This window comes from Macaca nemestrina, chromosome 15 (genome assembly GCF_043159975.1).
Source record: "Macaca nemestrina isolate mMacNem1 chromosome 15, mMacNem.hap1, whole genome shotgun sequence".
NCBI lineage: Eukaryota > Metazoa > Chordata > Mammalia > Primates > Cercopithecidae > Macaca > Macaca nemestrina.
This window is the reverse complement of record NC_092139.1, coordinates 22713421-22736418: the sequence shown is the minus strand read 5'-3', so window position 1 is coordinate 22736418 and position 22998 is coordinate 22713421. Positions and strand designations below refer to the sequence as shown.

General features: G+C 47.0%; 1 protein-coding gene and 1 long non-coding RNA gene across 19 annotated transcripts in view; one reads left to right on the top strand and one right to left on the bottom strand.

Moving 5' to 3' along the window:
• Positions 1-22998, bottom strand: part of LOC105496374 (protein tyrosine phosphatase receptor type T) — a 1121698-nt gene that overhangs the window by 8921 nt on the left and 1089779 nt on the right. For all 17 annotated transcript variants that reach the window (XR_011613330.1, XM_071079282.1, XM_071079290.1 and 14 more), the window contains 5 exons: positions 20887-21060; positions 17285-17416; positions 4469-4594; positions 3430-3593; positions 232-367 (listed from right to left, as the gene is read on the bottom strand). Coding sequence is in view for 16 of the 17 variants with exons in the window: in XM_071079282.1 (XP_070935383.1) it covers positions 232-367; positions 3430-3593; positions 4469-4594; positions 17285-17416; positions 20887-21060 (732 nt within the window). In the remaining variant the exon portion in view is untranslated. The remainder of the gene's footprint in view (positions 1-231; positions 368-3429; positions 3594-4468; positions 4595-17284; positions 17417-20886; positions 21061-22998) is intronic.
• On the top strand, positions 299-22355 carry LOC105496372 (uncharacterized). Of its 2 annotated transcripts, XR_011613331.1 has the most exons (10): positions 299-386; positions 1332-1593; positions 4114-4639; positions 9394-9486; positions 18092-18239; positions 19635-19822; positions 20676-21075; positions 21247-21385; positions 21749-22005; positions 22165-22351. It is a non-coding gene; the product is annotated as an uncharacterized lncRNA (long non-coding RNA). The 2 variants fall into 2 exon arrangements; XR_011613332.1 differs by lacking the exons at positions 20676-21075; positions 21247-21385 and having other exon boundaries at positions 22165-22355.

The window sequence follows — 22998 nt, the reverse complement described above, 5'->3', positions numbered from 1 at the left end:
GCAAAGTAGGTGTAGCAGGATTAATAATTGGATTTTCCTGCAAGAAAGAAAAGTTGGGGAGGTTGGAAGGGGAAGACACAGGGCAGATAACGGTGCATATCAAGGGCACAGACTGCAGGTATATAATCAGCAGCCAGCTGTTGAGTGATTTTACTATTTGATGTCATTTTCTCCAGGTCAAGGGAACTAGTCAGCCCCTGGCTGTTGGAGAACAGTCCTTGGGATACTCACCAGGGTCTCCACCATGTTGGATTTGTTGTTACGCAGTGTTTTCACGATGTGGAACACGTCAATGATGTTTTGCTGCTGGATCATCTCACACACACTGCAGATGGCACAGAAGGTTCCACTACGGCCTCCCCCGTTTCTAAACACAGAGCAAAGAGGTGAGCCATGTTCCTAGGTCCCTTCCAGGCACCTGATGATTCTAAAGGTACATCAGTAGAAATAGGGATCAGCTGCCTGGGCAGATACAAGGCAAGGCAATGAATGGTGCAGGCTTTAGCCTGAGCCATGAGTTATGGTTTGACTCTGTGCCATTAACTTCCTTTGACCTTGGGCAAGTCACTTCCTCTGTCTGGGCCCCAAGTTCCTCACTCATATAATGAAGGGGTTGGACTAGATGACCTTTGAAAGTTCAATTAGCTTGACGTTTCTTGGTTCTATGAGCATGTTACAGTCACTCGGGGCACACTCACCCAAACGCCAAGGGCAGGACAGTACTGTGTCTTTGTACATGTGACACCTGCATCCTTGCTGATGCTTGCATCCATGTCCAAAAGGATGCTGTGGGTCCACTTAAACATCCAATAAAGACAATGAAAATTTCCAAGTGATTTTCCTACTAGTTCTTCCCATCCTCCACTAAGGACAGCAATACTCTGTTAGCCTAGGGTCAGCCAGCCCAAGCTTGGAGGTAGGAACTTGGAGGGAGGAACTGGGCCTGATAGGCTATATCTTAAAATGACAGGTGTCTACTATACACCTTGGTTTAAGCAAGATGCTACTGATCTTGAGTCTAGGGATAGAAGGTTCGTGGCAGAGCTATGTCTGTTATTCCTTTCTGAAATTCCATAAGTCATCTTCATGGAAACACCCTTCAAACTCTTTACAGAGAGTCCCTGTAGGAATATGCCTGATTCAGAACTCCTGGGCATGTTGCCAAGAGCAACTAATGATTTCATGTAATGGTCTGTGTCTAAAGAACATCTGGACGGAAACTAAGGCACTCAGTCAATCTCCCAGATGTTTTATCTACAGGATACGCAGTGACCAGATGTTTCAAGTACAGAGAGTTGCTTTCCATTCCCTGACTGGTGCCTGCATTTCAGGGTCTGTTATGGCGTCTGTGACTCTTGAGGAAACCAAGGTCCCTGTTGGTAGAAGAATGTCCCTGTACCTTCCTTTGGTTCAAACTACTGGCCACCTTGGCTAGAAAGGACATAGATAAAGACACTACTGCAAACGAAAACAAAAACAAAACAAAAACAGGCTAAAAAACAAACATGAGAGAGAGAGAGAGAGAGTAAGGTCTCCTGCGAAAGAAGATTCTATCATTTCTGAAGCAAGAATAACAGTGTCCAAAGGGAAGAGGTGAGTAGGCACAGGGTCTCAGGGCCTGGTGGTCTGAGACCCTGAAAGATGGGTGCTAAGATAAGGTCACCTGAATGTGTGGGAGGCATCTGGGCATCTGGAGGCAGCAGGGATTAGCTGGCAGGAAACCAGCTGCTAGTTTCTGGGATGTGGGCAGAGCCACCTGGGCTTGGCTGATGCCACCCATCAACCTGACTTGGGACACCACGTAGTGTCTTCCTGAACTCTAGCCTGAGATTTGCTTCCTCTGGAAAGGAATATCTGCTGCAGGTGGTGGCCCTGAAGCTCTGTGTGTGCATCTCTATGTGTCTGTATGTTTAACCTCCTTTAAGCTCTCTGACTTTCCTAACATGTGCATGCACCACCTGTTTGAGAGGGAGAATAATTAGCTGGTTTTGAAAAGATTGACCTCAATTCTGAGGTCAGTCAGATATTATCAGTGCCTCCACTAGCTCCAGAAATATTTGTTCTGAGAAAGAGAAGACCTTGGTTCAAATTTCCTTTAACATAACATTTTTAAAGACAGAGGCCTTCTCAATGACTTTTCCTCAAATCGTTGAAGTTCTAAGAAGCAAAGTGAGTGACTGTGAATCAAATATTTCACACATAGCTGTTATGGCTGCAGATTTGTTTTGGGTGTGAGACTTCGTAGAACCCTCTGTGGTCACTCTGTACTCCTAGGATAGGTTCTGTGACACTTGCTCTTTTAAGTAATTACATTGACAACATTTGCATATTTGCTACCATGACATTCTTGGTCATGTTGGCAGATAAAGTGTGTTTACTTTCTATTTCATGCCAAAGCACTATAGGGTCTGAAGATTGTCTAATTCCACATACCCATTGAACAGATGAGGAAACTGAGGCTTATAAAATTCAGTGATTTTCTTGACATTGGACCCTTTGTCAGCCACTGTCCTCTCGAGGTCCTGACCTCCACCCCACGTAATGACATCAGAATTCATTAGACTGGACAATGTCCATTCAAAGACAGGAGGTAAAGTCTGCAGTTCACCCCAGCAATGGGGGTATAAACACAGCTGGTCTGGAGCTCACTGTGCCCCTGTGCAATAGTGTTCCCAGAGTCCTTCACATCTGTCTATCAGTCCCTCAGGGCAGTGCCTTTCCCTCATGCTCTTTTTGTCCTGTGATCCCTCTAAACCCATCGTAGAGAAGTAGGCATAGTAGACAAGTCCTTTGGTTTACTCAGAGACAGTGTGGGTTAATCAATGGCGCATTAGCTTAGAGGCCAGGGAATGCAAGCCATAGCCCCACCCTTGATTCCTGATGACCTTACCCTGCCTGCACCTCAGTTTTCTCACTACAAAATGATAATTATCTACTTCACAAATGGATAGAGATGATTCATTTAAAATGTCTGGATTAAATTAAGCTCTCATAATCAACACCTTCCCTTTTCTCTCCTTCTTCTTCTTCCTCGGGAAATAACAAAGGAGGTTCTGGTCAGTGGAACCCACTTTGTCCTGGGTTTTCTTGTGACTATCAGGGCATATCATGCCTCTTATTGGAAAATGGGGCTCACCTTATTATTGCAAGCGTTGGAACATGGTCTGCCACCTCCTCTCATGTTTGTGGAAAGACTACCAGGTTTTGCATCAATCATATGCCATATATTAGTTCAGGACAACAAACTGGCAGCCCTGTTCCATTAAAGGATCATAATTCCTTTGAGTGCACTGCCACTAGCCTTTGAGGGATGTTGAGTTGTGGTATAGCCAGGCCTGCCTAGGACTGGTGTATGTGGCCAGCAGCATCTGCAAGGATGCTTTATCACCCACCATCCTATTGCCCTGGTGACACCTCCCTAGTACTCACAGGCAGTGGACCACAGTGCGTCCCTCCCTCCCGTCATACTGCTCCTGCCACTTCTCCAGTCGTCGGACCACTTTGAGCAGAGAGCGCTTGGAGGGGGGCGTGTCCCGGTAGGCAGGCCAGCCAATGTACTGGAGGTGCTGGACTATACGATAACCGTCCTGTGGCTGAGAACAGAGAGGCTGTTAGGGCTGTTCTGGTGGGGATGCCTGGGGACACGCACCTTGCAGATACCCTGGGGACTGCAGCATCATAGTGGAAGACAGACCAAGCGGGATCTAAGCCATGTCCTCATGGGGAAAGTCCCCATGACTACTTCTATTCCTTCGTGCACACAGACTCTCTTGCCGTGACTGCCCTGACCCCCTTTTGTACCTAAAAAACTCCTACTCAGCCTTCAAAACCCAATTTAAATGTCCCTTTCTTTAGGAAAGCCTTCCCTGACTGTTGGGCGGAGTTCTTTCTCCCTGAGGCTCATGTGCCAGAACATGTCTCACTTTCTCAATAGACAATGAACTCTGAGCTGAGGGGCAGGGGAGGTGCTGAGCTCCTTTCATCCTGGGCCCCAAGTAGTGACCAAAACTGTGTTAGCAACCATTTCATAGATTGCTAATCTGCCCCTCCCACCCACTACTCTGCTCAGCCAGTGAATATCCTCATGGAAGTAAGTAATCACTTTTCATCTAGGTGTTGGCAGTGCCTGGCCCAAAGCTTATGGGATCCAATCAAAGGCTGCATCAACTCATGCCAGTACAGAGACACAGTGGGGAAGATCTAATGTCTAAGAAGTTTTGTCTACACGGCAGCAAGTGTGTCAGGAAACAGGCAGATGGCAAGTTGGATGTCGCTCGTTGCATCTCTATGTGTTGAAGTCATTGCTGAGTCTGGAGCCGGAATCAGCACAGGCATCACTTCCTCAAGGAAGAAATCATCAGGAGAGCACAACACAGACTCTTGGCTGGCTCAGCGGGATCCTCTCTCAGCAGCCTCCATCTGTCTTGGGGAGGAGGGGCTCAGCAAGCAATGGTGGCCGTGTACTTACCCGGGCCATGTTACAGATGCGGAATATTCTGTGGATGATGTCCTCGTCGATGTCTGCGGAGACGAACTCCACCTGGATGGGCCCGTAGCACCCGGAGGTCTTCTCGGGCCAGTACTGCATACAGAACTGGGATAAGGAAAGAGGTCACAAAAGGAGGTCAAAGGCAAGAGGGTGGGTATCAAAGTCTCATGTATCAACAAGCTTTTCTTTCTTTTCTTTTTTTTTTTTTTTTTTTTTTTTTTTTGAGATGGAGTATCACTCTTGTTTTCTCGTTGCCCAACCTGGAATGCAGTGGCACAATCTCGGCTCATTGCAACTTCTGCCTCCCAGGTTCAAGTGATTCTCCTGTCTCAGCCTCCTGAGTAGCTGGGATTATAGGCGCCTGCCACCATGCCTGGCTATTTTTAGTAAAGATGGGGTTTTGCCATGTTGGCCAGGCTAGTCTTGAACTCCTGACCTCGAGTGATCCACCCGTCTGAGCTTCCCAGAGTGCTAGGATTATAGGTGTGAGCCACTGCGCCCAGCCATCACCAAGCTTTTCTTATGGCTGGCAGGACACATTGACCAGAAAGGTAGAGTATTATGTAGGAAATTAGATTCAGTTTCCCCTTTAGGGACCAGCCACCCACTTTTTCTGGTGTTGAAATATCAAGGCTTTGAGCACAGAAACACTGGGCTTACAAATCTTTGCTATGCTGATTTCAAACCATTTGTTAGGTTTGCTGAACCTGAGTTTCCTCATCTGTAAAATGGGGAGAATAATATCTACCTCTAAGCCCTGCTGTCAGGATTAGATAGAACATGCTAAAGAAAGGGCAAGTACAATCTAGTTTTCTTTTCACCATGCAAATCATGGCAAACTCTTCCTCATTCCAGGAAAACCTTCATAGGGTTCATTCATGATCAGGTCAGAAGTAGTATAAAAAATATAGGGGTTTGACCTCAGGCAGCCTTGGTCCAAATCTGGGCTCTGGTGCTTACTAGCTGTGCAGCCCAGGCCTCAGTTTTCTCATAGGTATAGTGGGGATAATTATGCTTACTTTGCACCGAAAGTTAATGTCACATGGTGCTAACAGATCTTGCCTGTGATTTTTTCTATTTATCTGGAATTGGAAATTAGAACCTACAGCTGAGAGCAAAAGGCAATGATTGACCTTCAGTTTAAGACAGTGGTTCTCAGTTGGAGGCTGTTTTGTTTCCCAGGGGACGTCTGGCAATGTCTGAAGACATTTTGATTGTCACACCTGGGGGTTGCTATGGGCATTTAGTGAGGAGAGGATGCTACTAAACATCCTGCAATGCACAGATTAGCTCCCCCCGAGAGTTATGTGGCCCCAAATAGCCATACTGCAGAGACTGAGAAAACCTAGTATAAGATCTTTTTTTTTGAGATGGAGTCTCTGTTACCCAGGCTGGAGTGCAGTGGTGTTATCTCGGCTCACTGCAACCTCTGCCTCCCGGGTTCAAGCGATTCTCCTGCCTCAGCCTCCCAAGTAGTTGGGACTACAGGCACGTGTGATCATACTGGCTTTTTTTTTTTTTTTGTATTTTTAGTAGAGACAGAGTTTCACCGTGTTAGCCAGGATGGTCTTGATCTCCTGACCTCATGATCTGCCCACCTTGGCCTGCCAAAGTGCTGGGATTACAGGTGTGAGCCACCACACCTGGCCATAAATTATTCTTTAAGCTTCAGGGGTCATTGAGAAGAAGAGGTGGAGGCTGGGTGTGGTGGCTCACGCCTGTAATCCCAGCATTTTGGGAGGCCAAGGTGGGTGGATCATGAGGTCAGGAGTTCAAGACCAGCTTGGCCAAGATGGTGAAATCCTGTCTCTACTAAAAATACAAAAATAAGCTAGGCATGGTGTCAGGCACCTGTAATCCTAGCTACTCAGGAGGCTGAGGCAGGAGAATCACTTGAACCCAGGAGACAGAGGTTGCAGTGGGTTGAGATCATGCCACTGCACTCCAGCCTGGGCAACAGAGCAAGACTCCATCTAAAAAAAAAAAAAAGAAGGATACCTTGCTGCTTGTACCTTTGTCTCTGTTGAGCCACTAGATAACTTTAGTTGAGGAGAGAATGTTGTGGTAGGGGGTGGGGTGTGTAGCTGCAGAGAAGAGCAAGGCATGCTCCCTCCAGTTCCTGGTTCCCAAGGGGCACAGACATGGACCCTGCCTAGGTCTGCAGGTCCCACTGCTGGGGTACAGAGGAGAGTCAAGATTGGGGCTGCAGGCTCACTGGCTCACTGAGGACCATGCCAACATGAAGAAAGAGGCCATGTGTTAGACCCTTCATTGGGGGGTTGCCCTGAAGATATAGCCAAGATTCACAAAGACAGACCCCCCAAGGCTTCTGAGAGCAGTTTGGGATTGAGTCTCATCGGGGGGCCTGGGTTCAGGCTACCCCAAGCTTGCAAATAGGGGGCTAGATTGACAGAAGTGACCCATACCCCTACAGATGCAGGGTTTTCATTGAAAGGGGTGCTTGCTCTCTACTTTGTGGCTGAAGAACAGCCATCTCACCCTGAGAAGTCACATGTGAAAATATCTTCATTCTTTTCTTCCTCTAGAACTAGAATTATAAGGGAAGAGCAGTGAGCAGGAAGGATGTAGGAGATGGAAACTCATGTTTCCCACCTTCTTAGCTGTGGATACCCCAAGTTCTAGCTTAGGAACATTCACCTTATAGCAGCAGCTGGCATACTATTGCCCACAGACCAACCCAGCCAGCTGCCTATTTTTGCATATAAAACTTTGCTGAAACACAGCTACACTTATTCATTTATGTATTGTCCACAATTGCTTTCATGCTTCACCCACAGAGTTGGGTAGTTGTAACAAAGACCATATAGCCTGCAAATCCTGAAATATTTCCTGTCTGGCTCTTTACAGAAAAAGTTTGGCAACCCCTGCTTTATAGGGTTGTTCTGAGGATAAAGGACATAATTCATGTAAATAAAGCCCTTACACAGTGCCAGGCATGGAATAAGCATTTACTAAATTCCAGTGATTCATACCATTATTGAACCCATCAGTACTCAACAAAAATAATAATGGTAATAGCTATCATATATAAATTTGAAGGATTCTTCTTATCACCCCTGATAAATAGCATAAGTATGCAAGGTTAAGCTTCAGAATGCAATGATGCCTTGCTTTCCTGGCACCTCCACTGGGGGTTAACCAAGCATAGTGAGAAAGGAGCTCTGAGTGTGTGTGTGTGTATGTGTGTGTTGTCGGGGTGCTGGTCACAGAGGCCTCCATGGCTGGACAACCATCTGCTGAGCTGTACAATAATGACAAATCCACAATTTGAACTTCATTTCTCTTTGCCATTGGCTCTTCCGCCTTGCAACCTTCACAGTAATGAGAGACTGGTACAAATAGGTCTATGGTTGGTCAGAGAAACCAGAATTAATCAGAACTGCCCATTAAAAAAATAATTGCCTTTATCACCTGCACTGAATTTAGCGTTCCCAGAGTTTGGCTGTGATCCTGACATGAGGTACATGGATCCAAATCAGGGAAAGCCTATTATCCCCAATATCTTCAGTCTGGAGAGAATGTGGAATGATTTGTCTCTTTTAATAAGATTTCCAGACCAATTTCTCAAGCTAATAGATTCTACTATGCCTCAAACAAGACTCCTATATTTCGGGACCCTTCTCTGCATTCGATTTTCTGGGTCACTCTCTCATAATGCCCAGAGGGCTGGGGAAGGTTGCAGGCTTTTCTAATCCTTAATCAGAGTCATCCTTTCACTTGGGCGCCCTAATTTGTGAGACTACAGCAGCAGCAGGGTGGGTGACATTCAGAAGGGTGATGTGCTGGCATATGTGGTGTTTGAGCTGCTAGGGATCATCAGGGTCTCTCTCTGCAGCCCAGGACATTGCATATACTCTAGACATGGGAAATAAGAGAAAGAAAGCAGAGGCCACGTTTTCTCTTCCCACTGACCCTTTGGGGCTCAGAAATGATTCTCATCAACAAGAAATATCCTCTGTGGTTTAGCTCAAGACTGTCCCGGTGTTCAAGTGCTGTGGCTGCACCTGAATGGATGCCACCATTTTGGTTTGCTTATGTTGTATAGCAAAAGGTGGGAAAATGCATTGGGGTTTCTGGATTCCAATCCTGGCTCTATCACTTTCTAGTTGAATGGCTTGGCTACATCTCTTAGCTTTTCCAGTTTGTTATGAGTGGCTGTGAATTTTAATGTCTACTTAGCATAGGGATCTGTATCTAGCAAGCACTCAATAAATGTAAGCTGTGATTATTAGGCAGTATGGGGGAGGGTTCCTCAAAACAAGATGGATAAATAGAAGATTTTTTTCTCCACTTAGTAGCTCTTATGAAAATTTCTCTTTAGGATAATACCCAAAGGACTGCCCTTGTGAAAATTCTGGATCAGCCAGCTTGGGGTAGCTGTGAAGATGAGTAGCATCCTAGATATGTGATACTGCATGCCAAAAAACAGAGATCTGTAGGTTGCTCTGATGAGCTGAATGACCCAGAAGATAAAAGAGGAAGGTTGGGATCATTGTAGAACCAATGAGGTATAAAAGGCAACTCAATGTGTCACATAACCCTGCTCCTAACCTCTAGAATATTCCATACATTCCTAATAGCATGTAAAATGCATACTGTGCATGTATTTCTTGCAGAAACCAGCAAGGAACTGAGCTTGGCTCCCTGGCTCACATAGACATGGAACAGAGATCACAAATGTGAGTGGAGGAGCCAGACTTTTCATATAAGCACATAAGCATCTGCGATTTATACAACTCCTTGGGAGGGAAAGCTTATGGTTTCTTAAGGCTCTGGAAATGTGAATTCTAGGAAGCCTACTTGCTTCTTTAAGATCATGAGAACCTAGCTGACCTGAAAGCCACACTTAACACTCAATGCAACCTTGGCATTTTCTTCCTTAGATGGAAAACTTGTGAAGTTGGCTGATCCAAGAATAGATTCAAATTCTTCAGCCAAGAGTCCAGACCAACTGACTTTTTCCACCTCGTTGCCTAGTAAGTACTCTCTCCTACCCTTTCTTTTGTAGTGGTCTGAGGGTGAAAGGTGAAGGGAGGGCTTTACCACTGCAGATACATATAGGTAGTGGCGATGAACACACTGGGAGAGGAAGTCAGTCCACTTGTTAATGATTTAGAAATAATCATGCTTCTTCCAAAAAAACAGAGGGGACTTTTGATGTCTTTTGTCAGAACAAGTTAAACCTAGCAAAATTGTGAAGCCTGTGTGGACAGCCCTGGAACAGCTGCCATACATTATTCCACGTAGTGCTCTCCATAGTTGTTTGGACCATGAAAAGATGTCCTTGGGGGGTGTAAGTTCACGCGTGATATATAACAAATACAGAGGTAGCCTCATGCGTTAAACATGTTTTTCTTGCTGAGGGAATCAGAAAACTGGTTAGTCACTGGAATAAATATGCTCTGATGAATTGAATGAAAACTAGCATATGGGTCTATTTTTGGAATAAACATTTTTAGAGCATATTTCAGTACACCTTAGTTATGCCTTTCTTTAATTAAAAATACTTTGATAAAATGGAAAGGCCAAGTAATATCATAGTGTTAGAAATGAAGGACTCTATTTATTAAGGCCCCTGTGACCCAGAGTGAAGAAATCGATCCCAGGTCACCTAAAGGTGAAATGAATTTTTTTTTTTTTTTGAGACGGAGTCTCGCTCTGTCGCCCAGGCTGGAGTGCAGTGGCCGGATCTCAGCTCACTGCAAGCTCCGCCTCCCGGGTTTACGCCATTCTCCTGCCTCAGCCTCCCGAGTAGCTGGGACTACAGGCCCCCGCCACCTCGCCTGACTAGTTTTTTGTATTTTTTAGTAGAGACGGGATTTCACTGTGTTAGCCAGGATGGTCTCGATCTCCTGACCTCGTGATCCGCCCGTCTTGGCCTCCCAAAGTGCTGGGATTACAGGCCTGAGCCACCGCGCCCGGCCTGAATTGGTATTTTAAAGAGAGAAATGTAAGTTTCCTGAATTGGTTTTAAAATTCGACATCAGTGATTATAAAATTGGCTTTGATACTATGTCCAGTTAAGGAAGTCAGACTGTGAGTGAAGGCATAAAGAAGACAGGGACAGGGACAGGGAAACAGAGAGAGGGAGAGAGAAGGATCGATTGATCAAAGCACATTCACACATCTCTCCTCAGTGTATCCTCCCAATAGTCCCGTGAAGTTCCGTAATGCAATCTCCATGTAGTGGGTGGAAACTTACTCTTAATAACAGCTGCATCAGAATTTGTTTCTGGGAAGGAAGGGTTGGAGTTTAGGAACATACCTACAGAAGAGTCTTGGGGACGGGAGGCAAGGCTCAGAGCAGGTTTTAGAAAGAGGTACTAAGGAGATGGCTGGATTTTGCAGCTTAAGAAAGGAACAGCTTTTGGGGAGAGGATGGGAGAGGGAGGTATGGGAGAGGAGGTAAACAGGGGAAGAAAATGGTTTGGGCAACAGGGTCAGGGGAAGACGTGTTACTGCTAGCGAGGGTCGAGGAGGCAAGATGGGGCTTCAGAACGAGGATGTGTGATGTTCAACTTTAAGTCATGGGCATTGATGGGATCTGAAGCTCATATTCCTCCGACTAAAGCCTCAGCTGAAACTTGGAAGTGAACATGAGAATACGACCCCCTCAGAATTATCAGAAATATTGGGGATGGACTGTGGGTTTTCCCACAGGATAGGGAGTAGGGAACAGAGCAAATTTTATTTAAATCTTCAAAGACAGAGTGAACTTGGCTAACATCTAGGTTATAATTAACCAAGGATAACATTAAGACTTGGAGAAAGTAAAGGACCTGGCTCAGGGCAACACAGTGAGTAAGTACCAAGGCTGCAATTTGAACTCAGGTCTCTTGACCCCAGACTTGTTATTTTACTGTTACCCCTACCATTCTGGTGGGGACAGAGACAGAGACACAGCCCCTTGCAAAGTCAGATCTGAGGCTGGCTGAGATGCAAGTTGGGTATTTTGCATACTTTGCTGGTGTGTTAGGCTGTGTTTTCACAAGCTCAGACTGAAAATGGGGATATTAGGAGTTGCTATTTGCCCTAGAGGCACAATGGCAGCAAGAGACATCTCTGAAATAGCACGCTGCTTTTCTCCTGGGAGAATGAGGAGCTTGCCTCTCTCACTTCCATAGGAATCCATCACAGCCCCCATTATCCTTGCACTCAGGCACCCTCCTCACCTTTCCAAAAGGCTTTGCATCCCTGATCTCTCGACTTTCCACAGTGGGAGCCTCAGAACTGAGCAACTCAGCCTTTATATAAGTTATGGGCTCTTACTTGTTTTAAAGTAAAGAAACATCCCTGTATGCACCATACACCAGGTGCCATAGCACATTCATAGGTCTCAGGGGTTAGGATGTGGACACCTTTGGTGGGGCCATGATTCTGGCCACCATACAGCCCTACCCTGTGGCTGGTGTGGAGGATCCCCTGAGCTCTCTAAACAGTATGGTGAGTGTGGCATGACTGCAAGGAGGGCTTCTTTCTGACGTCTGGTCTCCATGGACTCTGGCCTATCCATAAAGACCACAAAGATGGAAAAGATCTTGTCAATGCTGTTGGATGTGGTTGAAAATGTTCTTTCTGCTGCGTCTGAGAAGTGACAGCATGCTTTGCTGGCTGGCGTGGTTCTAGGATTTTACCCCACAAATCTGACCACAGATATTTGGAGTCCTAAAGAGTTAGAAAAATCTGTAAGGTTGAATGCAAAAGTTTGAAAGCCTTTATTTTGAGCCCTCATTGATCATAATTACCTTTGGACAGCAACCACTGCAGAGAATGAAAGAATATTTGGGGCTGATTGAGTGAAGTAGTGTAAGATTCTGAGCAGGGGCAGATTTGGCCAGCAGTGTGGGGAAAAAAAAAAAAAAAAAAAAAAAAGGCCCTGTGAGAGATCACACTGTCTTCTTATTTTGCTGCAACTTACAGGTAGCCCTGCCCAATCCCCAAAATACGCCCTTATGGTTCCCAGGCAAACCACAGGAGGTGGCATCGGTCCTCTCAGGAATGACCTAGCAATGCTGAGGTCCTAAGGCAGACCTGTCCATGTTACCAGGCTGGGCTAGCTTGGAGGCTGCCTTGGCATGAGCATGCAGGCAGACAGATGCTGATGCCACTTCAAAGAACCGCCCCTCCAGGTGCCGAGGGTGGCTTTTCTGATGCTCATGCTGTGTCATTGTTTATTTTCATAAGGCTCCCAGCTGCTGCGGTGATGATATTTATATCAATAAGTGCTCTATTCATCTGCCGGTTTCAGGGAATGCTTGCCAGCTGCATATGGCAGCCAACCTCAGGGTACTTCTGAGCCTGATGTTTTTGCATTTAGAATATCAGTTTTCAACTCTGTACCAACATCTGGGCCTGAAAGATTCTTCATTCACTCAGGACCCACCCTGAAAGGGGGAGCTATAGCCAATGACCTTGATCTTTGTTTCAAGGTTTTATATGTCCCAAAGTGAAGTTCTTTGAAAGTCGTCCTCTGTGCCTGAGCTCTGGTTTTGCAGAAAGGGATGTTGAAAAAGAGAAGAGCAAACAGTGTTTTGCAGGCCAGACTTCACACCCAGGCTCATGAGCTGAGTTCACTGTTTTATTTCTTCAGCCAAAAGCATAGGGTGGTGATGCCTTTGGACTCCAAAACTCCCCAGGGAATGTTCCAGAACTCTGTTTTATGAGAATTCATTCATTTTTTATAGTTATCTCAGTTTCTAACCTTCTATTGCTCAGGCCCCAATCCTTGGAATTATCCTTCATTCCTCTTTTTTTTTTTTTTTGACAGGGTCTTACTTTGTCACCCTAGGCTAGAGTGCAGTGGTGTGATCACAGCTCTCTGCAGCTTTGATCTCCTAGGCTCAAGTAATCCTGCCTCAGCCTCCCAAGTAGCTAGGATTACAGGCATGGAGCACCATGCCCAGTTCATTTAAAATTATTTTGTAGGGCTGGGCGCAGTGGCTCATGCCTGTAATCCCAGCACTTTGGGAGGCCAAGATCAGCAGATCACCTGAGGTCAGGAGATTGAGACCAGTCTGGCCAACATTGTGAAACCCCATCTCTACTAAAAATACAAAAATTATCTGGCTGTGGTGGCTCACGTCTGTAATCTCAGCTACTTGGGAGGCTGAGGCAGGAGAATTGCTTCAACCCAGGAGGTGGCAGTGAGTTGAGATCGCGCCACTGTACTCCAGCCTGGGCAACAGAGTGAGACTCCATCTCAAAAAAAAAAATTATTTTGTAGAGACAGGGTGTTACTGTGTTGTCCAGGATGGTCTTTTACTTGTGGTCTCAAGTGATAAGTGCTAAGTAAGATTACAGGCACACCTGGTCCTTGATTCCTCTTTCTCTCTCTTATTCCACAGTCAATCTATCTGGGTGTGTTGTTGGCTTTACCTTCAGAATCCACTCCATTGCTACCTCCCGGTTCAACCAACCTCACCTGCCACCTGCATTATCACAGTAGTCTCTTGTCTGTTCTCTCTGCTTCCATTTCAGAAACCACTCTTCCCCATCCTTGCACCAACAATCTATTCTCAACACAGCAGCCAGAGGGATGCTTTTATTAAAAAAGGCAAATTATGTTGCTCCTCTGCTTCAAACATGTGCATGGCTCTCTGTTTCTCTGAGAATGAAAGCCCAAGTTCTTCTATGTCTTCCATGGCCCTCTGACTTCACCTTCCGCTGCTTTCCCCACAGTTGTGCTGCTCTGCCACTGCTCTGCCCATGGCCTTTGTGCTATTCCTCAAGGGCACCAGGTGCATGCCTGCCCTGCAGCCTGGATGCAGGTGTTCCCTCTGCCTGCGATGCCCCCTGAGAGTCACATGGCTCACTCTCTCACCTCCTTCAGGTCTGTGTTCAAATGTTTTCTTCTCCATAGGGCCCACCTTGACAATCCTATTGCAGTGACATCCTATGTCCCAGATCCACCATTCTGATCTTTACTACCGTGTCCTCTTACCTTTTTCCAAACACTCGTGTCACCTTCTAACTTATAATTGAGCACATTAGAGAGTGTGTGTTGCTTATTATCTGTCTCCCCCTTTAGAATAGAAGTTGCATGAGAGATGAGAGTTTTTTTTATGCCTCTCTTTGTGTTGCTCAGTGATGCATTCCAAGCACCTAGAATAGCTTCCAGCAAATAGCAGATGCCCAACAAATATGGGTTGCCTGAATCAATGTGAATCAATGGACTCTCTCCGGAACATCTCTCACAGGCACATCCCAAGGTGCACTCAATTTCATCCCCTGCTCATCTGCTCTTCTCGCTGCCTTCCCCCACCTTCCTGCCTTTCATATTTTCACCAGTTATATCTCCGGATGCCTAATTGCCCAGACTCAACATCCTGCCATTTTCTGCAACTTTCCTTCTCATTCACCTCCCACCTGCACCCTCTCCCTAAACCTTGTGGACTTAAGTCTGGAAATGTTTTCATGATCATTTCCAATCCTCTCACCTCCTGGCCACTTCTGCAGTTCAGATAACTACCTTTATTTTCTGCATATTTGCAACATTCTCCTCCCCGGTCTCCTGGTTTGCATGTCTTTCCTCCAGCTTGTTACCTGCACTGATCCCCAGACCTGGCTTTTTTATTCTTACCTTTTTTTTTGCGTTTTTTAAATTTATTTTTTAAGAGATGGGGTCAACCAGATGCGGTGGCTCACGCCTGTAATCCCAGCACTTTGGGAGGCCGAGGTAGGTGGAACACTTGTGATCAAGAGTTTGAGACCAGCCTGGCCAATATGGTGAAACTCCGTCTCTACTAAAAATACAAAAATTTGCCAGGCATGTTGGCACATGCCTGTAATCCCAGCTACATGGGAGGCTGAGGCATGAGAATCGCTCAAACCTGGGAGGCAGAGGTTGCAGTGAACCAAGATTGCACCACTGCACTCCAGTCAGGATGACAGAGTAAGAGTCAGTCTCGGAAAAAAAAAAAAAAAAGGGAGATGGGTTCTTGCACTGTCACCCAGGCTGGAATGCAGTGGTGGGATCATAGCTCACTTTAGCCTTGCAGTGCCCAAGCAATCCTCCTGCCTCAGCCTCCTGAGTAACTGGGACTGTAGACACACAGCACCATGCCTGGCTAATTTTTTTTTTTTTTTTGTAGAGACAGGGTCTCATGGTGTTGCCCAGGCTGGGCATGAACTCCTGGCCTCAAGGAGTCCTCCTGCCTTGGCCTCCCATAGTGCTGGGATTACAGGCATAAGCCACCATGCCCAGCCTCTAGACCCAGCTTTCTAACAGGAACCCTGGCTGTGTTATACCACTGTTGACTCTCCAGTGTTTCACCTTCCTGCACAGAAAGTATTTCTAACTGTGCTACTCCAAACTCCAGCGGTCCCATAAAGGACCAGGGGCACCAGGAGAAAATGAGAGAGTAGTGTGGGTGGAACCCCAGCCTCTGCCTATTGCTTCACCATGAGCAGCTCTTGGTCATTGCTGTTTCATACATTGGGCTTGCATGAAAGCTTTTATTCATAGAAAGGATTCTGTTGCTTAACAAAGGAAAAGTCTGATGCTTGCTATGCTGCCAACCAAGATCCAAGCTCCTTAGCCTGGCACAGGGAGCTCTCTGCAAGCTGGGCTCTGCTACATTTTTCAGCCTCACTACATTTGTCTCCTCCTGATATTCCCCTAAGCCCCAGCCACACTGGAACATAAACTGTTCTGCAAATAAGTCTACGTATATTCTTCCCCTGCCTCACCTTTGCCTGTGCTGTTCCCTCTGCCTGAAATGCCTTTTCCCAGTGAGTTCAGCCTCCATATACCTAAAGCTCCTCTGCCTTCTTCAAGGCCAAAGTCATCTTCTTTTTGAAGTCTTCCCTAACCCTCTGGGCAGAATTAATTGCTCCCTGCTCCTGGCCAACACAGCACTTCGCTGCTGACCTCTATTATAACACAGCCACACGAGGTTGGGACAATTTGCTCATCTGTCTCTGGAGCAAGACCGTGAGCTTTTGCAGGGCTGAAACTATAGCTCGGGTCTGTTTAAAAATTTTTAAAATTCCCATCCAAGGCCTGCACAAGGCCAGCACTCACACAGGAGTGCGATGTTACTTTAAGTTTTATTCAAGGCAGTGAAAGGATAGATTTGTAAAAATCTGAAGGACCATTCTCACCTCTTCCACCCCAGAATGGCTGCCCTGGCATAGAGGTGCATTCACTGCCTTGAAGAAATCCAGAAACTGTCCCAAGATACATGTCCTGTGTCCTGAATATGGGGATATGCTATAGGCATGTGATACTAGGAGCTATCAGACCAGAGGGGCTAAGGCAGGAAGCCTGCCAGGACACGAAGGTCAATTGTGAGGAACTGGGGCTTGGTGAGGTGGTCAGTGGGTAAAGTGTCCAAGGTTCAAGTCCCAGGCTCTGTCTGCACAGGCTGCATTGCAGAAGGGGAAGGGAGGTGAGTGTGGCCGGGCATCTGGGTATTATTCAGGGCTGCAGGTGCTCAGTGCTGGGGGAGGCAGCCTCCTGGCTCTGCAAGATCTGTGTGCTTTGGAGCAAGACAATAATCAATGCTTGTGAGATGGAGCAACAGAGTCTGGTCCTGGGTGGGGAGCTGGACAAAGCCCATAGGCAAGGGGAGTCTTTGCTGGAGGTCTGGGGGACAACAGGACCCTCTGTAAGCAGCAGAATGGCTTTTGCCTGATGCTCATGGCCAGACAGAGCTTATTACAGGACAGCTAGCTGGGGCAGATGTGGCAGGCACTGGCTGTTAAGGGCTCTCCCTCCAGGTTTAGAGTATGGCCCCCCTGACCCACCTAGGGCTTGGCTCGGCCTCCTCCTACCTGGGCAGTGTCCATCTCATTCAGCATCACCACAGAGGAGCAGTTGTAATCAAACACCAGCCTCCAGAAGTCTGCCACGGTGTTGGGTAGAGGGTGCTGGGTGACCACGAAGGCGGCAGGTTGCTTGTGGCTCTGACAAAGGAATGACACAGGCTTTGTAAATTACACATCCATCAGCGATATTCTGATGATGATGAGGCCCGGACTGAGGCCAGAGGCTCCCGAGCCTGCCAAATAGATGATACAAAGCACCTGCCTGTTCTTTTATCTCTCCATGCCCTGGCGGCAAAGGGGACCTTCTCATAATGAACACATTCTCCTCCAAACTAAGACATTTCATTAGGAAAGTGTCACTGGGATGGGATTATCCAAATAAATTATTTATGCCTTGAAGCTCAGCAAATAATCATAATTACAATATGAAATGAAAGATTTCAGATGCAGATTTGTTGCTCTGCTGGTCAAGACACCTCTTGGGATATAAGGGATTGGCCGTATCTCTGTGCCCATGATGCTGGGGGAGGTTTTGGGCCGGCTTGAGGCAGAGATTCTCCCAAAGGGGCAGGCTCCCTTCTGCCTCCAGGCTGGAATGAGGGGCTGAGCTGGCCTGGCAAGGTGGGCACTGTGTCCTGTGAGTCAGTGGGGCAGTGGAAAGTACACATGTATTAAGTCAGGTCGACCTGGGGTTCAAGTACAGCTTTACCACTTGTAAGTTATGAGTCATCCATCTGTCCATCCATTCACCCATTTATTCATCCAGACCTCATTTGTAGAGTGCTGTGTGTTTTTTTTTTTTTTTTTTGGCAGATTGGGTGCTAAGTACTGGCAAGTTATTAGATGATTCCAAAGCTCATGTTCTTCACCTGGAAAACGGAAATCATAAATCCAAAGGAATGATGTCACACAGATTGAATGAGATTTGCGTGTGAAGAGGCCAGCAAACAAGAGCGGGAATGTAAGCCTACTGGCAGGGCAGAAACACCCCTGACTTTGTTTTACATCCTTGGCACTGGTATTATTGCTGGCACATGCTAGACAGTGCCACTCCAGTGAATAAGACAATAAATTCAGTCCCATGTTGCAGATAGGGAAACAGAGGCCCAGAGAAAATGGCCTGGGGGGGTCTGGCAGCTTCAACCAGGGCCCTGTTTTCCCCCCACCCTGAAGTCATGTGTTTGAAAAGACTGGGGAGATTCTCCATTTAATCAGTGGCTCATGCGCTCGATATGTTTTCTCAAGAGATGGTTTCTGTGGGAGTCACAGCTGTTTTCAGTGGAGTCACAAGTGAGAGGAAAGAGGGCAAAGACCCTGGAAAAAGCAGGACAAAGCCTTGCAAACATGGATGTCGTGCATGCATTGTTGGGGGGTGGGGGTTCTTCCGAGGGTGGTCTCCTGGCCAGTAGAATTTTCAGAAGAGGGGTCTGGGTGGACAGAGGCAAATAATTCATTTTCCAAAAGCCAAACTCTCTAGCTGTAGACGGCATCGTCTTTGAGCCATTTCCAGACATGGGAAAACATTGACGCTTTGAGAGTTAACAGACTTGGAGCTCCAATCCTTGGCTCCCATTTCTGAGCTAGTTGACCTTGAACAAGTGATGAAAATACTCTGACCCTGAGGACCTCATCAGAAAATGGGGATGAGAACACCCACATGCAAAATGGGACAGTGCGAGTCCAGGGCCCGACACGGTGCCCAGCACTCAGTGAATGTTAGTTTTCTTTTCTTTTTCCCTGTCTCTGTGATAAATGCTCTATTAGGCCAGCACGCCTGACAAAGCCTTATCTGAAAATATGTTCGAGATCCGTGCTCCTGCCGGGTTTCAGGGATCAGCCGGCAATCCATTTCATGGATAACATCATCCTTTACCAGGGGAAACATTAAAAATTAACCCAGAGGACTTCATATTTTTCTGCTAGGAGCAAAGCTGCTATGGTTACCAGATAATGCACCGACTGAGCTGGAATACAGATAAGGACTTTTTTTTTTTTTTTTTAAATATAAGAAAGGCAAAGGCCCCAGTGATGGCTCACAAGAGAAATGCCCTGTGGACAAAGAGAATACAGTCAGCCTCAGAGCTTGGCAGAAGGCGTTTGACTCCAGGCAGTATCTAACCTATTAAGTAGAGGCCAGGAGCTTGTTTGATCTTTGCCCAGATGAGGAAGGCAGGGAGGGGGTGTTGGGAGAAGTGGGAGGCAAAGCTAGGAGGAACTTGGAAGTATGGGTGCACCCCTAGACCCCATTTCTCACCACACTCTCACACACAATGCACACTTACATGCACATACATGTACTACTCATTGACTTTAGAAGGCTTTACGCTAATGCCAAAGGTCTTCTCTCCACCTCTAGCTACTTGATGTGACCAAGCCAAGACTCCCTGATTCTTACAGAGGATATGGGCACCCTGTGGGCAGACGCCAGGGCAGGCCACTAGAGAGCTGCGACAGGCATTGACCTTCCTGCCTCTAACATCCAGGCCCTTGGGGAGAAACTTCAAGAGGATTAGAGGTCAGAGAAGTTGTTGGCCTTGACCTCAGGTGAGAGTATCCCATGTTTCTGTCTATCCTGGGTGAGATAGGAGGGCCATGGGTAGATGGATGTGAACTCAGATGGGCTGGGGAGGGGAAGCTGGAAGAGCCCATGATAATCAGGCAATGGTATTCTTGGTTTTGAGCCTCAAGAGGTGAGATGTTTGCATCTTATTAGATCCAGCAAATTGCGGGGAGGCTCAAGAAATAAGTTCCAGGGTGTTAAGGAGCTCTATGTGTGGGCTGTGCCACTAGCTCCCTGGGTGAAATTGAGCAAGTCTCTTTCTCTCTCTGGCCTCCGTTTTCTCTGCTGAAAAGTACATGGCTGGGAGTAGATGGTCCATAGTTCCTTCCTGCTGCAAACACCTGTACACCTTGGAGGGGAAGTGATATTCAGACGTATCCGAAAAACACAGGGGAGAAGCCTAGGCTCACTGGGCCGGGAACATGACCCTAATCCCAGAGCCGGGCAGGGTGCAGCCCCTTCCTGGACCTGATGACAAGAAAGCAGGGGGCACTGCCCCTCAAAGGACAGCCAGGAACACAGCCTGCTTCCACCCCATGCTTATTTTACTGCTTCCCACTACTTTCCCAATAACCATTTACTGAGCCCCTACTGTGTGCTATCCTCATTTTTGTCTCTGCACAGGAGTTATCTGGGAACCTTCATGGGAATTACCAGAGGGCAGAACCTGTGTCTGCACTGTCTTGTGTTCCAAGGCCCAGCATAGAGAACACTTGTTTTACTAAACTTCAGGTTGAGAGTCAGCTGTGTGGGGAATGGAAGGGGTTGCTAGGCAGGCCTGTAGCCTTGCCATGGAGTCATGGGAGTCACCTTACACTTCTGGTCTGTTCTTTCTAGGCTCTTTATATGAGAAAAGGAGCCAAGAGCCCAGCTTGTGTCTAGGTTTGGACCAGAGCCTTCAGGGGAACAAAGGTCCTTAGGACCAGTAGATCAGAAGCAGGGAGGCTGGCTGGTGGGGTCAGGGCCCTGAGGTCCAGCCACCTCCACCTCAGGAAGAGTATTTGCTCTAGAATGTCAGCTAGGAGCTTTCTGCCCAGGCTCAGCTTACATCCATCAGTGCCGCGTTGATGTAATTGCTGGATTCTCCGTCCACCGAGATGAGGAAGGGCAGGCAGCGGTCCAGAGGCAGCACGTCCATGCTTCGATTCTTATCATGGTTCCGGGGCAGGAGCCCAATGCTGCAGTCCTCGGGCCTCACACGGGGTGTCACAATGTTGAGGGTCTGTGGGGCACAAAGGTGAATAGATAGGCCTTGATCATACGGCTGCCCCGAGCAAAAGAGACAGTGATGTTCCAACTCAGCCTAACTTGCCTATTTCCACCCTCCAAGTGCAGCCCCACTGTCCCTTTCCCAGGACCCATTTCTCTTCCATGGTGATGTTCTGTCCTCTCCTGCTCACTGCTACAGGGTGCGTGAGCTGTGTGACACCTTCAGAACGCTAAGGCTGCAGAAGCAGCGCATGCACACAGAGGCTCAGACACAGTCTCGTGGTACCTGCCAACCAGAGGAACTAAGTGGTTCAGCTTAGCCAGTGCTGCATTAAAGGGTGGGCCAGCCAGGAGGGTGTACAGAGGGGCGGGGGTAGGAAATCCCTACTGAGGGCTAAACATCACTTGCATTGTCATGGAATGGGGGAAATGATTTACCAGCACTCTTCTCAGAGAGAAAGCTGTCTGAGTATGGAAGGAGGCCTAGATGAACTGCTCAGGATAGATGAGAGACCCCCGAAGGGCAAACCCTAATATGTCTGGGAAATTGCTGTGTTTGGGTTCTGGTTTGAGGCCAGAGCTGAACTGCTGTATCCAATGGACTAGATGTTACATGCAATGACTAGAGTTCTGTACCCTCCATCCTTCCGTCATTCAGCTCTCTGTCTCTAATTCAAATCAATAATGGTTATTTGTTTTAGGGATTGCTAAGGTATTGGCCTGCCTAGGATATCTGCCCGTGGAACAATGGGCCTGGCATTTGCCCACTGACTTGAAGCAAGACCTGGAGCTTCCTTGCTTTCTCATACCTCGTTCTCAGCTCCTATTGCCCAGGTGTAATCCTGACACTGGTCTTGCGATAAAGGGCTGGACTCCGGCTTTACCTTACTTAGTGATTCATGTCCAGGCTTCTTAGACCAATCAATGTTGCCACAGCGCTGACCATACGGGCTTCCAGGTGAGGATCTTATTTATTTTTTATTAATTTCTAGGGTACATGTGCACAATGTGCAGGTTTGTTACATATGTATGCCATGTTGGTGTGCTGCTCCCATTAACTCATCATTTACATTAGGTATAGCTCCTAATGCTATTTTCTTTTTTTTTTTTTTTTAAGATGGAGTCTCACTCTGTTGCCCAGGCTGTAGTGCAGTGGCATGATCTCGGCTCACTGCAACCTCTGCCTCCCAGGTTCAAGCAAGTCTCCTGCCTCAGCCTCCTGAGTACCTGGGATTATAGGAGCATGCCACCATGCCTGGCTAATTTGTTTTGTATTTTTAGTAGAGACAGGGTTTCACCATGTTGGTCAGACTGCAGACCACACTTTTAGCAGTAATAGTCTACTGAAAAAATACTGAGAGGACCTGAGTCCCTCCATGGATGAAGGAGCATGAAATTCACACCTGTTTGTATAAATTCGTCTCCATTCACAACTTGGACTAGAACTGAATAAGACTTCAGTTAAAAAACAGTTAAAAACAAGCAGCAGCAATCCCTGAGTGCGTCGTTGCTCATGGCTGTGCATTTTGTGTTCTGGAATAGATTCTGCAGCTTCCTAGAGGAGCAGACACTGAAAGTGCATAGACATATCAGTTGTCCCAAAGAAAACCCCACAAATGTGCACAGAGCCACTGAAGTTGGTTGGGTTACTATTACGAACTAAATGTTTTAATCCCTCCCAAAATCCATGTCGTAATCTTAGCCCCCAATGTGATGGTATTAGGAGGTTGGGACTTCGGAAGATGTTTAGGTCATGAACATAGAACCCTCACGAACATGGGATTACTGCTCTTATAAGAAGAAACATGCAGGGCTGGGTGTGGTGGCTCACGCCTGTAATCCCAATACTTTGGGAGACCAAGGTGGGAGGATTGCTTGAACCCAGGATTTGAAGACCATCCTGGGCAACGTAGTGAGATCTTATCTCTATAAAAAATAAAAAAAGAAGAAA